This window comes from Balaenoptera acutorostrata, chromosome 9 (genome assembly GCF_949987535.1).
Source record: "Balaenoptera acutorostrata chromosome 9, mBalAcu1.1, whole genome shotgun sequence".
NCBI classification, from domain to species: Eukaryota; Metazoa; Chordata; class Mammalia; order Artiodactyla; family Balaenopteridae; genus Balaenoptera; species Balaenoptera acutorostrata.
The window spans coordinates 29,543,519-29,560,896 of record NC_080072.1 but is presented as its reverse complement, the minus strand read 5'-3'; the positions used below and the strand labels follow the sequence as shown (position 1 = coordinate 29,560,896).

The 17,378-nt window shown below is 37.6% G+C and overlaps 1 protein-coding gene across 1 annotated transcript; it reads right to left on the bottom strand.

Moving 5' to 3' along the window:
- Positions 1–14,870: 14,870 nt before the first annotated feature.
- Positions 14,871–16,856, bottom strand: KCNA4 (potassium voltage-gated channel subfamily A member 4). The gene has a single exon (XM_007181002.2). The coding sequence runs from the start codon at positions 16,854–16,856 to the stop codon at positions 14,871–14,873; it is 1,986 nt and encodes a 661-aa protein (XP_007181064.2).
- Positions 16,857–17,378: the final 522 nt, after the last annotated feature.

Sequence of the window (17,378 nt, the reverse complement as noted above, 5' to 3'; positions counted from 1 at the left end):
CATGAAAACATTCACAAGCCATACAGAGATTAGGAGTTCAGAAGAGTAGTTGTCTTAAGGACAGATGAAAGGCTTGAGTGATGGTAGAGTTAAGAGAGATTAGAGAGCTGAAGGCCGGCCCTTCAGGTAAGACAAAAAGAGAGAGAGATACAGTTGGGCCTTCATACGCATGGGTTGCACATCCTTGGATTCAACCAACCACGGATCAAAAATATTTGGGGAAAAAAACAAAATTCTAGAAAGTTCCAAACAGCAAAACTTGAATTTGCCACACACTGGCAACTATGTACATAGCACATGTATTGTATGTACAACTATGTACATAGCATTTACATTGTATCAGGTATTATAAGTAATCTAGAAATGATTTAAAGTATATGAGAGGGTGTGTGTAGATTACATGCAAATACTACACCATTTTATACAAGGGACTTGAGAATCCTCGGATTTCGGTATCTGACGAGAGTCCTGGAACCAATCCCCTGTGGATACTAAGGGACAAATGTATAATTATCCTTATTACCATGAACCAAATGAAAAGGTACAGGAGTCTGCTTACAGTAGGAGACCAGAGAACTAACGTGAACCACTTTGTCATGAGCTGCTCAAGCAACACTTACATCTGAAACAATTTGCTATATGAATAGGCAAAGTTAAGGTCAGTGTATAGCCATTACATTATTGATAATATTTAAATGATTAATGTTTGCTAAACTGCAGAGAACAGCAAATAAATTATTTTCAAAATTTATTTCTTGACCCACTAGATTCATTATTAATATATTATATTATATTGGAAAAGACTGCCATAGCATTTAAAATTAAAGTCCCTTTATTTAAAAACAAACAACTTCTCTTGGGAAGCTAGCTTTAAAAAATAGTAAAAAAAATTTTTTTTAATATTATATTCATGAAGATAGCAGTTTTATTTATAATGAAAAAAATAAAGCAATCTAGAAAATATCCATCATACTGAAATGAACAAGAAAACTATGCACATTGATTTGATAGATTGTGGTACAGACACAAAATCATGGCAAAAAATAAAAGAATAATAAAAAACTACGTAGTGACACTAAGGAAAAGGCAGTGATACTATAATCAGGGAAAAACACAACTCAGATTATAAGTATATTGTAATTATAATGAGGTAGGATAACAATGCATAGGAAAAAAGGAGTTAGAATAACAAAACGCCTTTCCCCGCCTCACTCTGCCTGTTCTCTATTCTACATATTGAGAATATAATAGGGTAATATTATTTTAGTTTAAAAAAATATTTAAAATAACTCCTCAAGCCTTAACTATGTCTGTTACTCTTTTTGTTATTGATCACATGCCATCATGGTTACATGTGATCATTATATTTTATTATACTCTGAAATACAAGCATGAGATAAACACACTTCAATAGTACTTTTAAAAGATATATAAAAGCATCTGCACAGCATCTACAAAAGCAATGAGTAAATACTTTGGTCAACTTCATCAACATAAAGGCACAATTCAAATGATTCCAGAACCTCTTACAATTTGCTGGAATGCATCTAGCACATCACACCCCCTTGAGTTTCCAACGTCATTAAGTAGCACAAGCCAGTCTGAAGTATGAAGCTTATCTTCCACTAGCATGAATACAAATGATGACTCTTTTCTCAGTTGTAAATGAGTCTCCTTTAAAACACTTCACACAGATAAGAAGCACACATTAACCAGTTCAACCAATCAAGGAAAAACATATGTATATTTTGATCTGGACATGGACAAACAACCTAAGTGGCCAAAACTACGAATAACACACAACTACTTCTCCCACACACTCTATTGCCACATGATCTCGATTTCAAGGATGGATTTGATAGATTCTCCTAAAAAATAAAGATTTCTTTAAATAAAATAAAATTAAATACTCTTCTCTGAGAACCTAAGAAAGAAATGAAAAATAAGCTTTCATCACAAATATGTTCATAGTACTAGTAGTGATGTGGACAGTGGCAAATTCTATGACCATGTCTGTCCATCTGCTAACCGGTAGCTGGCTGCAAAGCACACAACCTAAATTTACCACCTAGGCTTCCGTGGAAATTATCAAGTTATTAAAATGTGATGATATTAGCATGCTAATGATAGAAATTATAAGATAATAGGTTTGTGTTATAGCCACAAGCAGAAACATACCAGAAAAGAAAATTCTGCTTATTCATGATTAATCTGACTTTGAACTTCTTGCTCTTGTTATCTGCCAGTTAGAAAACCAAACATTTCCTATAATTAGAATTTGTTTGCAGAGGTAGGAATGGTTTCAAAATTAAAAATGTTATTTTATTTAATAGCAAAACTCTCTATACCTCATTCCCAATTTTTCATTTGACCATCCACTGACAAATAATTTTGTGCAACAATGTGATTTAAAAGACTGGAGCTATGGCAACATTCAACTTGTTAAGAATATGGGCTTTTTTTTTTTTTTTTAGTGAAATTGAATCACTTAAGTTGTCTGTACTTTCCATTAAATACCCTAGAGCTGCGTACAATACTGTCCTTGAATACCTGCCACAGAACCATCTTTCTGGTGAGAGGTTTATTACAAGATGCTTTTAATACTATTCTATGGAGGCCAAGAGGTTTATTTCTCCATGGCAAACAGCCAGCTTTTGATAAATAGCATGAGCAGACTGCAATAAATACTTAGTAAAATAATGTCAGTTTCACATTTTTAAAAAGCAGAAAAACATAATTACTGAGAAATGGCTCTACGTGACCAGTGAAAAGAGAAATGTCTGTTTTATGTACTAATTCTCTAGGGGTCAATCTGTACAAATTATTAGTCCTTATTTTTAAGGTAAAGTTTTATTCTAATAGGAACAAGTAATTAATGATTACTTAATGCCACAGAAACCATCAGTTGATACTAGAAAAAGGGAAACCAAATTTAAGATCAAGATCTAAAATAAAAGTTAAAGACAGAGTAATATATTTATATTCAAATGTGTACATAAAGAGACTTTTCTTCTGAAAACATATTGCTCATTCAGGGAAATAGGGTTTTAAATTGTCAAACTCTATTCTGAGAACACTCACATGCACCTGTTAGACTATTTAGTATGGTTTTTTTTTAAAGGCCCTAAATAGAGGTAATGTTATATAATATGAAATTATTTTAAAATTTCAGAAATGTAATCTACTTAATGTAATATCACATTTCTAAATTACACTCTCTGGTTAGGTATAGAAAAATTTTGATATATTGTAAATGCAGTTGGCTTCTGTTAAAGGACTTCTGAATGAACCACACGAAACATTCTGCTATCTGTTACCTTCAGCCTCTTTCAGAAATTGTAAATAAATATATGTCTTTCTATCTCCAATATCTGATGTGTAAAAAAAAAATTGTAAGAGTCATTTACTCCTTCACACTAAATAATGAGCAATTCAGCTATTTGGCTAAAAAAATCTTCAAATATTAACTATGTACTTGCTAATTTAGGCTAAATATACCTTTTTAAAGTTTGAAAATGCTTTCAGGAAAAATTGTGAAGGGAAAATCATCTTAGTTTTAAGAAATCACATAAACAATGGTTTTGTTTGCATTTAGTATGCAGAATGTCCTATTTCTAAGGCACAGGAATAGTTACAATTCACTAAGGTAAAAAATAAAAATTCCACAAAATAATGGTTTTACGATTAAAAGTATCTCCCTGACAGAATAGATAGTACTTGAAAACTCCCCAAATTTAAAAAGAATCTAGGATGCGTTTCATACTAACGGCTTTAATGAAGCAGAACTGAATCAATGACTTCACAATGCCAGACAATCAACGTGGTTTCTTTTTTTTTTTCCTTCACTGACTCGACCAATTGTTTTGGCTTCAAGTTAGAAGGAGCTTCAATTAAAGATAATGGTTGTTTGGCTTGAATGAACACTGAAAGCCCGGGTCTCTAATGTATTTTCTGAAACACTCAGAAAACAAACAAGATAGTCCTTAAGACATACTTCATAGAAGTTTGAGTTGTTCTGAAGATATTAAAGCTAGATAGAGAAAGCTAAACATGTTATTACAACCAAATTTCAAATGTGAAAGCCTTAACTCCAAGAGAAAGAAATCAAAAAAAAAAAAAAAAAGAGAGAGAAAGAAATCAGATAGCATCCTAAAAGCAAATAGACATCTGAGCAAACACTTCTGAGATCTGAGCAATGCAGACAGAAGGCACCTCAGAAAAATCCCGAAAGTAGGCCTCAACTGCCCTGACTTAGCCTGTAATTGACACAGTTTCATTTGGCTTGCCTAGGTAGCTAGTCCACAAGAAGCACAAACTTTTTTACACTTATCCAAAGAAGAAACTCAGGTCTTTACTCAAGTCAAAATTTGAAAATGCACCATCAATAGCACTCATACCATTCCAAGGAGAAAGACAGATACAGATGTGTTTAAAAAAAATGTTCTAATGGAACAGAAGAACCATGGTCCTGGAAAAAAATCTACTTTGGAATAAAAAATATGACTATTGTTTACTGTTTCACAGATGTTTATTATTTCAATCAAATCTTTGCTTCTCTCCTCCTCTCTGAGTTGTAACTTAAACACATGCTATCAAATAGAATATAAATGCTGGGAATTAAAATAAGTAAATACTCTTTTGTAGAGGTGATTATTACCTCTACTGTTTGAAAGCACTGACTATTGTTATTACATGAGCAAGAATCCTAAAAAATTGGCAAGTTGAATTTGGTCCCACTTACTACGCAGTTTATACAGAAGATATTACAGAAACGGAAGCACTTTACAAACACTAGATAGAATTTATAAAAAGTATTATTAAAGCATGATAGCCTGGCAATTCACTCTCTAAGGAGAAACCAGATGCAGTCAAACATATAGATTCTAGGGGGGAGAGGGGGTAATAGTAATAATAAACAAGAATCCTGTTATTTAGAAGAATAAATCTTTCCATAACTCAAAAATCCTTCTACGTGGATTGTGATTCTCTGAAGTGTTAGTACCTTTAGAGATTGGGAACACAGGTACAGCCCAGTCACCTGGCATGAGCTTAACAAACCTCTGTTGAAAAAATAATTGGTGAAGGAAAGAAGTCAGGGCACTCTTTTTATTCTAATTTTAGTGCGGGGTGAGGAACCAACAAATTCAGTGGGTGAATTACATTTGTCCCTTTCACAATACCAAACAGTTTTATAAACGTGCAAATGTTCATAATAAAACACTGTGTTGTCTTCGAATTTCAACCCCTCTAGTCAGGGTTGAAGTTAGTTACAAAGGGACCAACCTAAAAATAGGCTGATGAGTGAAAGGACGGGAGCCTGCCTGCTCTGTCAGCTTCCGTTGCCAGCAGCGAATGGAAAGCTCAGGTGACGTCTCCTCGTGTATAGACATTTCCCCTTAAGCAAATAAATGTAACAGTCAAAGCAGAGCTTCGGTAGCCTAAGGAATATCACGAGAGGCATTCAAAAAGTTGGTAAATCAACTGCTTTGTCTGGGAATGGAAATGAGTGCATCATCTCTAACAACGTGTTTGGAAAGTGAACAATTTGCCCTTGATTTTCTTTATTACATTCCTAATAACAACAGTTGCATCAGAGGAAGATTTTTGCTATTATACTTGCAGATCATTCCACACTGGGGCTGTTTCTACACGGTAATAAAGCATCTGGGTGAAAAAATGGAAAATACACAACTAATCATCCAGCTGTTTCTAAAATCCCAGCTGTTCACTAATAGGCAGAAAATAACCTAGCATAATGACCGAACATAACAGACCCACATTGCAGGTGATCGTAGAAGCTTTCTGGGTATGCACTGGCATGACCTGATTTATAAAATGGCAAGACATCTACCTGGATCACACAAAAAAAGCTCTCCCTGAGAAATCGCTGAACCTGGGATGGCAGAAGCCTTCCTGATCGGGGCTTTTGTTGAAGCAAAGGTGAGTTGGGCGTGCAAGCATTTTATGTGGCCATCTCTGCGGTTTAAAAAAAGGCAATAGGCTTAATAACTGAGGGGAAAGACTGAAAGGGAAAACCAGAAAGGAAACCTTTGAACCCTTTATTTTGAACAAGTTTATATTTGGTTGGAACTTATATTAGAATCTTCTATTTCCTTTTCAAATCCTTTTAAGGGTACAGTAACATTTTTGAAAGTTGAATGACTTCATAATCTCTCTTTCAAAGCTTATAACACAACTACAGCTTTTCATAACTGAAACGAAAAAAAAAAATGTTTCCAGCATGTAATTTTCAGCTTATTTTAGCAATGACAGTGGGATTTATCCCATGCTAGACTGATCTCCAACAGTGATACCATGGACAAACCGAAAAGAAACAGTAGTTCCTAAACAGCCTCTCCCATCCAAAGAGTCAACTCAGTCCCTTGAGTGAGTAAATATAGTTTGGTGTCACAAGACGATTCACACCTTACAATACTGTACTTTGCTTCATCTTCATCTGTCTAATCTAACCCTTTCTCCACTGTTTCTCACACTGCCTTGCAGCCTGGGAAGTATGTGGATTCTAGTAGTGTAATGACACCTCTTCTCTGTGGTTGAGCAGCAGCTAAATCAGCAAGGAGTTCTAATTTTGTCACTGCACAGATTTTATGATTTTTCCATTCCTCTAAGAATTGCACACCGGCAATCACCAACATAAACACATCATTCAGCTCTGTGTTAGTGACATTCACTCTCAGGGCTTCAACTGGTCGCTTAATTCTGTCTTGGTTTTAATACACTACCACATTAACATTCTGTATTAGAATGAGAGGGTGAGGCAGGAGGAGGGAATTATCCCCTGTGAAATATAAGTGCCCAAATTGTAATCTTCAAGTTGTAATCTTCTGAGGATGTGAAAGAATCCCTTGCTCTGAAAGGAAAGGTGAGTTTTATCTTTAATAAGACATATAGCTTTAATTCTCAGCAACAGTTTTATGGTTTTGAATGTGAGTGCTCTCAAAGACTAAGAACAAAGGGAATTAGGGTATTGGGACATATACATACACATGCCTACTAAGTCTGGTACCAATACTAAGTGATCAATTCACTGTCCTGGATTTCCTGGATTAATACATACTAGTAGTTAACACTATCAAATGAAGCAGTTTTTAAACTGATCTAGCTATTTTTGCCAACCTATTAATGACTTCATTTAGGCATAACTCTTTGCCCCTTGCCTCCCACCCTCCCTCCCACTCCCTTATCCCCCACTTAGCTCTGATCCTCCTTATATCCTGCTGTTACTGCAAGAAAAAAAGCAGTTTACTAGCTTCTCATTGGCCGGATCAGATCTGGAGGAAACAGGTCAAGAACTCTGAGAATACTTCTAGAAACCCAGAAGGAAAATCTGTTCCTAATACTCCTGTGTCATCTAGATGGTAATATGGTATATATGCGTTTCCCTATGCCATTTTTCACATATACTGAAATCAGCTTCTAGACCGATTAATAGCCAAGTTGCAAAAAAGATCATCAAACAATCTTGTCATTCCCTAATCAATCACAACCAACCCTTTCGCTTGGTCTGCTAGAAGGTAAACATTTATATCCACCAATTTAAACATAATCACAAATTTAAATATAATGTGGAAAAGTCAAGGAAAAGGGAAGAAAAACAACATTAACCTCTCAAGAAATCTGAATAAATGAATCATTATTTATGGGATAAATCTCCCTCCAAATACATGGCTCTAAATATAGATTGCAATCTCCAAATCTCACATTAATTTCTTAAAGTATTTAATTAGAGATACTCCTGAAGCTAATAAGATAGTGTGGAACTTAGAGTCTCTATTTTCTTATCAAAAGTCATGTTAATCTTAGGTAAACCATCTTAAAATTAATATCCATCTCCCAATAGTAATGTCAATAAGACACCAATGAGGAACGGCAAATGAACAAATAAATATAAATCCTACTACAATCCCTAGAGATTCTATCTCCTCTTGATAGGTTTCAGTCCAGGGGGAGCTTCATTAATCATTTCCTACCCTGCCTGATAGCAAATGAAAGCCTCATTTGGATCATGATCCTTACCAATTGAAGGAGAAAAAAAGACTCGCTCGGGTGCCATCAACACCATTAGTGTTCTCCAGGGGAATCATTCATCTATTCAGGTATGAGTGAATTAGGTTTATAAATAGAATAACATGCACCGTCCATGTTAACAAATGTGGCCCCCATCACTGAGAGAGTTCAGATAATATAGGCCTGGTCCCCAAGAGATATGGGATTTTCCAATTATTTTACAGTTTTGTATGTGAGTGCCCTCAGAGGCTGAAAGATATTAGAACATTCACCAAAAAACAAAAAAAACAATAACCTGAGACTTTTAATACTGTAACTGAACCTAAGAGAATTAAGGAAGTCACATTAAACAACAGCTACAACAAAAATGCAGAAAGATAATGGCTTCAAATCAATCTATTTCTAGAGAGCACAGAGTAGATCTATGCAGCCAGATAGTCCAGTTTCCATGCTATATGCATCCTTTATATAATGTCCATGAAAAATAAAATAAAATAAACATTTTGCAATGTTCCATAAAACATAAAAACCTTTCCTGGGAATGAATTCCACATCTCCTTATCCAATGGAATGTCTCAGAGCTTAACCCTAATACCGCTGTGGTTATATGGCATAAAAATCCAACCTAGAGTATAAAGAAAGACTTTTCAATCCTTAAGTGTCACCATTTCCCCAAACCACATGATATTTACACACTTTCACTTCACTTCAAGAAGTCTCTTTCGGTGCCTCAGACCATTCATTTGCTTATATATCTTTTGCCAGAATAAAGGCAGAAAATGAAATATATATGTAAACATATGGATATATGTTAATCTAATTATGTTAAAACAAATATAATTCTTTGGCTCAGCACTGGCACAACTTTAGTTGATATCCATAGGGGCTATTTATTTAAGTGCTTTGACTGATTTAAGAGGTGACTGACCCCTCAACAGCCAGTAGCTTACTGTGGATAAAAATGCCTTCATGCTCTCTGGCTTTAAAAATATGTCCCTGGTCTAGAGAATCATGAAAAAGCAATCCAAGTACATTTCCACATAATGCCAATAACTGGAAAAAACAGCATATTTTCCATGTTTATTAATTATTCCTAAAAATTACTACTAAGACCACTGCTAAAGTAAGTTGACATTTCTATCATCTTCACAGAAAATGTTCACATTGTATATTCTTTCAGTGACTTATCTCTGCTGGTGGTGAGGAGCCATGGCAAAGGCTACCCCTAAATACTTTATATTTCATTTTGATGTATGTGACACATTGATTTGAACAACAGACTTGGCCTCCCAGTTTGGTTTTTCTTGGCTTTCTGGTTTCAGTGTATTTGTTGATTCTTTGTACTGTATTATTTTCTTTTTATGATTTTGCATTTTCTGGACTGGCTGTTTAATGGGAGACAATGGTTCTGAGCCTTAGTAAAGCCAGCCTCAGATGAGAAACTAGTTATGAAAAAAATCTGTATAACAGATAATTTGCAGATAAGGAAGCAAAAGTTGAATGTTTGTGGATCAACTATCAAAATCATTTAGCTCCTAGTCTTCAGGGTACAAATTCTCCTTCCAAGATACCAGTGACAGAAAATGGATCAAAAACTTAACTGCAGGTCAGCAACACCATGACCAGTGAATGTGGAACTATCCTTTCCTACATGACAGTAAGACTCCTTATTTAGCACATTACTTGCCTTATACATCAATCCCACCTAGTATTACTTACAGGCCTGAAAGGGGATATGCTAGGGTCTCACTCAGAGCTGCAGCTCATTAAATATGTGCTGTTTTTCAAATCACCCAACTCATACCCTGGGATTAATTTATTTACCCATAAATAAAGCCACCATATTTTCTGAACCTCAAATTGGGCCATATCATATGGTCTGATATGTATTAGCATACTTCTTAAGAGGAGGATATTATGAGAAATTGGGACTGCTATGGAAACAGAAAACCAAGTCAGAAATAAAACTCATATCACAGTCCTAATCTTAAATCACATTTCAGAAGTACATATTCCCATTTACTGCAAAAAAAGGTCTGCTCCCTTCAATCTTGAACACAGACCACTCCATCAACCTTCTTTCAAATAGGAATACTGATCCCCATACTAGAAAGTAGGATTGTCTTCTAACCTGTAGTGGTGGATAGATTGGTCTGGAAGACTCTGTGTTTTGAGTCAAGTTTCTTTGCAAGCAGGAAAACCAAGAGGTACCTTTTGTTCACACCAAATGTCCCTTGCAGAATTCAGAATGACTTTTGGGTCAGGAAGATTTCCTGGAACAGGCCCCTTTGTCACTGAATGACAACCCGTAATCATTCTAAACTGCATCAATAAAAAATAAATATATATATATATATAAAGAGGGTTGTTACACTCTGCATTGTGCCCATGAACACCTCACATGTTAACTTAAAAATGTAAACTGAACCAAGGTGTATTTATTTCCCACTTTACCTAGGAATAGCTGCAATGTTAATGCTGAAGATGCATCACAATCCTGAAAATCAACAACAGAGAACACCCTTCCTGATTCTCTTGGGACACGGGGGTACTACTATTTATGATTCCAAAGCAATTAAAAATAATTTTCCACTGGTTAAAGTTGACTTTCTAAAATATGGGGAAATATATATATATATATATATATATATATATATATATATATATACACATACATACTTTAACTCAGAGTATTTTCCTTAGATATTTCTTATTCATATATTGGATGCTATTTCAACATATGCTTAATGAAAAGATTTTCACAGAGCTTCAGCTATCCTGTTTAAAACAAACTGGACAAGGAAAGCAGTAGCACTTGTGAAATACTACATGTGTCTAAGCAGAAAATGAGTTCCCCAGTACAGGTCGGAACACTGCTTACTGACAAGACTGTACTTTAACTAAGCAAGAAATCAAAATGTTTACTTACCAACTTGCACCAAGTGGATTCAACTGGAGACTGAGGAGTTATTTTTTATTAAGCGAATCCCTTCCCTTTAGAAGTTGCTAGAATAAATAGCTTCAAAATAAACCCCATTCATTCAGTTTAGTTTACATTCTAAAAGCTCAATCTCAAACTCCTGGTTCTGCATTTAACCTAACAGGGAGATTTTAAAACCATTTTGTTCTTACTACCTAACTATAAAATCAAGTCTGGTATGACTTGAGGGGTACTTAGAAAATATCAAGCTAATCTAGTGTTTTCTTCAACTCTACATTTAAAAACAAAAACCTGAGATCACGGAGATGAGATGATGTGCCCACAGTCAACAAGTCGGCTCTGGACCCCTAGAACAACTGTCACACCTCTGGTATCCACAAGCTCTCTTTTCACAGAAATTCAAAGGAATATTTATCCCTCCTCTCTCCTCCGCAACTGTTAGGCATAGCTGTTTCCTTTTCAAGCATATGCAAAAGAGAACAATGCATCCACTCGTGAAAAGACTCTGATTAGGATGACCCTCAAATACTGTACTTTTGGTAACATTTATTATCATCTGAAAAGCAACTAAATGATCCCAGATTCCAAGAATTCAAATCTCTAAATGGGGTAATTTCTCTTTTATCTTACGGCCAAATGTGTATGGTGGCCTTGAAAAAGACACAGTTTCCTAAATAAGTTACAGATAGCCCCTGGAAGCATATTTCTTAGTATAAAACATTCACAAATGATACTAAAGCACTTTGCCTAGCTGTGACTTGGAAAAATACTACAAATCCACAGCTGCACTGAGGAATCTACCTTCACACGTTATCTATAAGAGAAGTGTTCTATATAGAAGTGTTCCTATACAAGTCTTGAGGGCTTAAATGCTTCCTTCTCAGTGTGAAATCACGATCCAGACATGCTAAAATAAATGCACCTTGCAGGAAAAAACAAACAAACAAACAAACAAACATTTAGTAATAATCTAATAATATTTGGTTTGGAAGCCCTTGCTGTTACTTCTTGACCCTTTTACCCTTAAGAAAACCATGTAAGATAAAGGAAAACCCCAGAGTCCCCAAATGACTATATTTCCTGGATTCTCAGAAATACCAAATTCTAATACATATCAATAAAATTTCATGTAACTTTTCAGATTTTAAAAGGAGATGTTGTGGAAACAATGAAATACATCTTTCCTTCCTAACATAGCCAAATCATTGCTATTGCTATTATAGAATAGTCAATAAACATCCAATACCAGAGAGCATTTAAACTATATTAAGATATAACCTGACCTAGTTGGGTACAGCAAAAGCTACACAGTGCCTTGTCCACAGAGCCAACTTTTTATACCATGACATGCCTGGGATCTTCCCCAAAAAGAAGAAACTGAAGTAATTATTCAGTGACAGGCTATCTTGTATCTGCAAATCAACTTCTTGTAAGGAGCTCAAAATTAAAGAAATTACCCATTTTTTTCACAATATCCTAATAAAGCAGATGTAACTCATGGGTTCTAAGTCTCTTTTTCTCCCAGAGGAAGATTAAACAATTTAGACATAGCATCAGGCATTTATACGGAACTCAGCATTTCAGAGGTTTCACACGTTCTCATTTGCCTCCCATAACAACTCTGTGATGTAACAAATGCTTTATGTGCCCTTTTTTTCACTAATGAGGAAACTGGGGTACAGAGATTAACAGAGTGACTTTCCCAAATGAACGGTGACCAACCCAAATAGTGTTACCCCTAGTCTGTTTGTTACATTTTTTGCTCTAAATCCAAAATATATTAAAATGTCACTTTTGAAGTCTTGTTACAAGATGGCATTTCCTTGCTCTGTCACTCTCCATGGTCCACTAGAGATCTTTGGTCTGCACTCAATCAACAACCCCCCCCCACCCCTGGCGGTTTTTCATTCTCCAAAAGGTGTTCTTGAGAGGTGTTTCTCTAAAGTGGTTGTGAAGGGGTAAAGAGAAGGGGGTAGCTTTGGTTTTAAACCTAACATTGAATTTACTTTGAATTTTAAATATCATTCAAGGAGAGGTAAGATTTATATTATTATCAAATGATGGCCTGGGATTAAAAGGCTTGAGAAAAGCTATTCTAGTGCTTTTTTTTTTTTTTAAGTTCGCAGTTGTCAGAGTTCATTACGTGCTGAGATACCCTACATATCATTTTTTTCCCAGACTTCAGAACAACAACTTTATAAAGAATAGAAGTTGAAATACTGGAGAATAAGGCCTCTTATGTATTCTGAGTTTGTGAACCTATATCTCATTATGACTTAACGGTGTAAGTTGGATCACTAGCTGTTACCTCACGTTCTAGAACATCTTGTCGTGAGTCAAATGCAGTTATATGTGTCACTAATTCCTTTAATAAAAATGATAACGATGGTGATGTGGAAGCCAAATGTTTTGACACAATTCTTTCTTATATCAATTTTAGCAAATAGAATGCTAAATTCTGAGGTGAATCCCCACATTCTGCACTTATGTCGCTACACAAATAAATAAACTTAATAAATCTAGAATTTATGTTGCACATTTAATAGAAAGCTCTTAAGCCATAATCACTGTAGCTGCTGGGGGTCTTAATTCTTCAAGAATTCTTTCAGTGCATGCATTAACTTTGGTTAAATTATTCTGGATTTAAAGGCAGAAGAATATTTAAAATAGTATGGTTTCAGAAGCATCATTGTAACAGAGCAATTTCAAAAGATTCAGTTGCTAAATTTGATTTCATAGTCCCTTTGCAGATCAGTTATTTAGATTTAAGAAGAGAAGGGAATCATGTGCTGTTATCTCTGTGGCCATTCTTCTCACACAAAGAAAATGAGAGAACAATAAAATAAGACTAAGAAATCATTCTTCCAATGATTGTCATTGAACTGTTACATTAGTAAACATTCACAGTATGAAGTCTCTCTCAATCTCCAGCATATAAAGTAGTGCAAAGGAAAGGAAAAAAAAAAAAAAAGAAAGAAAATTCCAGTTCTGTTATCTGTGAACAAAACTTGTTACATTTTCTCTGATTTCATTTCTTCCATTATTATTAGGCATTTGCTGTCACATCTCCCCAAAATTAATAATAAAATATAATCAATTTCTAAAGGCCCCTGCAGCCTTTTTTTTTTTTTTTAATACCATATATATATATTTTTTAAAATTAATTTGTTTATTTATTTTTGGCTCTGTTGGGTCTTCGTTTCTGTGTGAGGGCTTTCTCTCGTTGCGGCAAGCGGGGGCCATCTAAAGGCCCCTGCAGCCTTTTTAAAAGTTAATTTCCAGTTAAAAATAAACTTTAATGAAATCCAAGATAAAATTGTAACCTATAGTCTATTAAATAATCCACTTTCTTTTTTTTCTACATAGTAATTCTTACAATTTTTAAAAAACAACAGCTATGGAATCCAAAGACATGAAATGCTATTAAAGCACTGATAAATGACTGCTCAAATTCATTAGGTCTTACATAGTAAATACTTCAAAATGCCAACTTTTCCCATCACTGCACGATTACTAACAACGTTGACAATTTACTTACACATACACACACACACGCAGCACTCACACACACACAAACACACACATACACATTCTCTCCACAGAACCATCTTTACTTTTAACATCTCCTCCAGTAAATGTGCAAAATTCTTGCATTCTAATAAAAAATATAAAGATAGATTTGCTCCTATTTAAGCCTCCCTCTTCTCCAAGATGTATCATTTGTTTGATATGTAATACAAGTTTAGTAACAATTATGCCATGTATAACCATTAAATGGCGTACTACTGTATGCATTGGATTCATTTGCATATATCATTTTCATAACTGCACTCTCTATGCATAAATATATTTGGAGATGCCGGGATTGGGGGGAGGGGCAGTGGCGGGTGGAGAACGAGATTCACACGTCGGTCTCCACAGCCTTCGCATTAGAACAGTTGTTTTTATCTGTCTCACTGTCATCCCCCTTTCCCTGACACTTCTCCTTTGCACACAGAGATTCCTTAACCCCTTCTTCCATCTCTAGATACTCTGACTTGTCCCCCAGGGAAGAAGAAGTAGAGCTCCGAAATTTCTTCAGCAAATTAGAAGGGAGGTACGGGCAACTGACTGCATTCTGTGTCAGCTGTGTCTGTTCTTCATTTTCAGTCTCTCTGTGGTAGAAATAGTTAAAGTTAGAGACAATCACTGGCACTGGCAAAGCAATGGTTAAGACACCTGCAATGGCACACAGAGACCCTACGATCTTGCCCCCCACAGTGATGGGCTTCATGTCCCCGTAGCCCACAGTTGTCATGGTCACCACGGCCCACCAAAATGCATCTGGGATGCTTTGGAAATGGGTAGTCGGTTCATCCGCCTCCGCGAAATACACAGCACTGGAAAAGAGGATGACCCCGATGAAGAGGAAGAAGATCAGAAGGCCCAGTTCCCGCATGCTGGCTCGGAGCGTGTGGCCCAGGATCTGCAGGCCCTTGGAGTGCCTGGACAGTTTGAAGATCCGGAATACTCGGACCAGACGGATGATCCTGAGGATGGCAAAGGACATGGCCTGCTGCTGCTGACCGTTGCCACCCCCCTGCTGCTGGGCCAGATCCGTGCCCAGCGTGATGAAGTAAGGCAAAATGGAGACAATGTCAATGATGTTCATGATGTTTTTGAAGAAGAGGGCTTGGCTGGGACAAGCAAAGCAGCGAACCACAAACTCAAAGGAAAACCACACAATACAGACTGTCTCCACAATGAAGAAGGGGTCGTTGAATATCGTGTGCCCTGAGTTCTCCGGGTGGGGGGCCGAGGTGTCGTTCAACAACCCACTGTGCCCGCCTGTGCTCAGGGCCATGATAAGATCCCTGTCGTCCCTAAACTCTGGCAAGGTTTCCAGGCAGAAGATGACAATGGAGATGAGGATGACCAGGACCGAGACGATAGCTATGCCCCTCGCCGGACTGGAGCTCTCTGGATACTCAAAGAGCAGCCAGATCTGCTTTTTGAACTCACTCTCTGGCAAGGCCCGGTCCTCCTCGTCTCTCACAAAGCCCTCGTCCTCCCGAAACTTGAGCAGGGCCTCCTCCCCCAGCTGGTAGAACTTCACCTCCTCAGTGAAGATATCAAAGGGGACGTTGACGGGCCTCTTCAGGCGGCCCCCTGACTGGTAATAATACAAGATGGCATCAAAGCTAGGCCTGTTCCTGTCAAAAAAATACTCGTTACGCAAAGGGTCGAAATACTGAGTCCTCTTCTCAGGGTCCCCCAACAAAGTCTCGGGAAACTGGGCCAGAGTTTTCATCTGGGTCTCAAAGCGCAGGCCTGAGACGTTGATCACCACGCGTTCGCAGCAGTCGCTGTAGCGGACCGAGCTGTAGCCGCCACCGCCCGCATCGTCCTGGGGCAGCAGGTCGGTGTAGGAGCACTCATCGCCGTGGTCGTCCTCACTGTAGTAAAACCTTCCCTCCTCCTCCTCCTCTTCCTCTTCCTCCTCCTCCTCCTCCTCTTCCTCCTCTTCCTCCTCCTCCTCACTCAGATCCCGCAGGATCTTCTCCTCGGAGCCACTGGGCATCAGGTCGGAGCAGTGAGGAAAGCTGCTCTGCCGGTGGTGGACTTTCTTCTTCTCGGGCCGCTGTCGCCTCCTCCTCTTACTTCCCCGGCCGCTCTGAGGGTCTTGGGAGGTGCAGGCCCCACGCAACTGGTGGTGGTGATGGTGGGCGCCCCCTCCAGACCCCCCACCGCCTTCCACAGCAGCTGTGGCCGCGGCGACAGCGGCCGCCGCAGCCGCCCTCGAGTGAGCCAGCCTCTCACGCTCCCGGGCCCGGGCCTGCGCGGCGTAACCGTAAGGCATGTGACTGTTGCACCCTGAGCTCTCCGCACTCACCATTGCAACCTCCATGGTGGTGGTTTGGGGAAATGGCTGGTTCCAGTTGGAGAAGAAGAAGAAGAAAGAAAAATAGGGCAGCTTCTTTTCTCACCAAATTAAGGTAAGTTTGGAACCCTTAAGCAGATTGCTTGGAAGACTAAGGATATTTTCAGTCCAACTTTGCATTTTCTGTTTTTAAATCAGCACACCCCATGCTCTCTCTTCCCAGGGATTCAGTGTTGCTCTCCAGAGCTTGGCTCCTCCAGAGAAACAGCCTGGCACTTTCAAGCCTAAGTCAGAAAATGTTGGGGTCTCCCAAACACTTATTTTGGGGGGGATGTTCAAAGCGGGAAATACGTCTAGAATGTGGTGTTGATGCTGCGAGATTTAAAGGCAGCAAGTATCCAACAGCCAGCAGTCGTGCCTAGAAAATGGAATATATTTTTCTGCCATGGAAATTGTCCAAAGCTCAGTCCATCAAATTTAAATAAAATGCAAATAAGCCTTTAAGTCTTAGCACTTGCCTTCTAGTGATGGCTTGACCCATGTTAACAT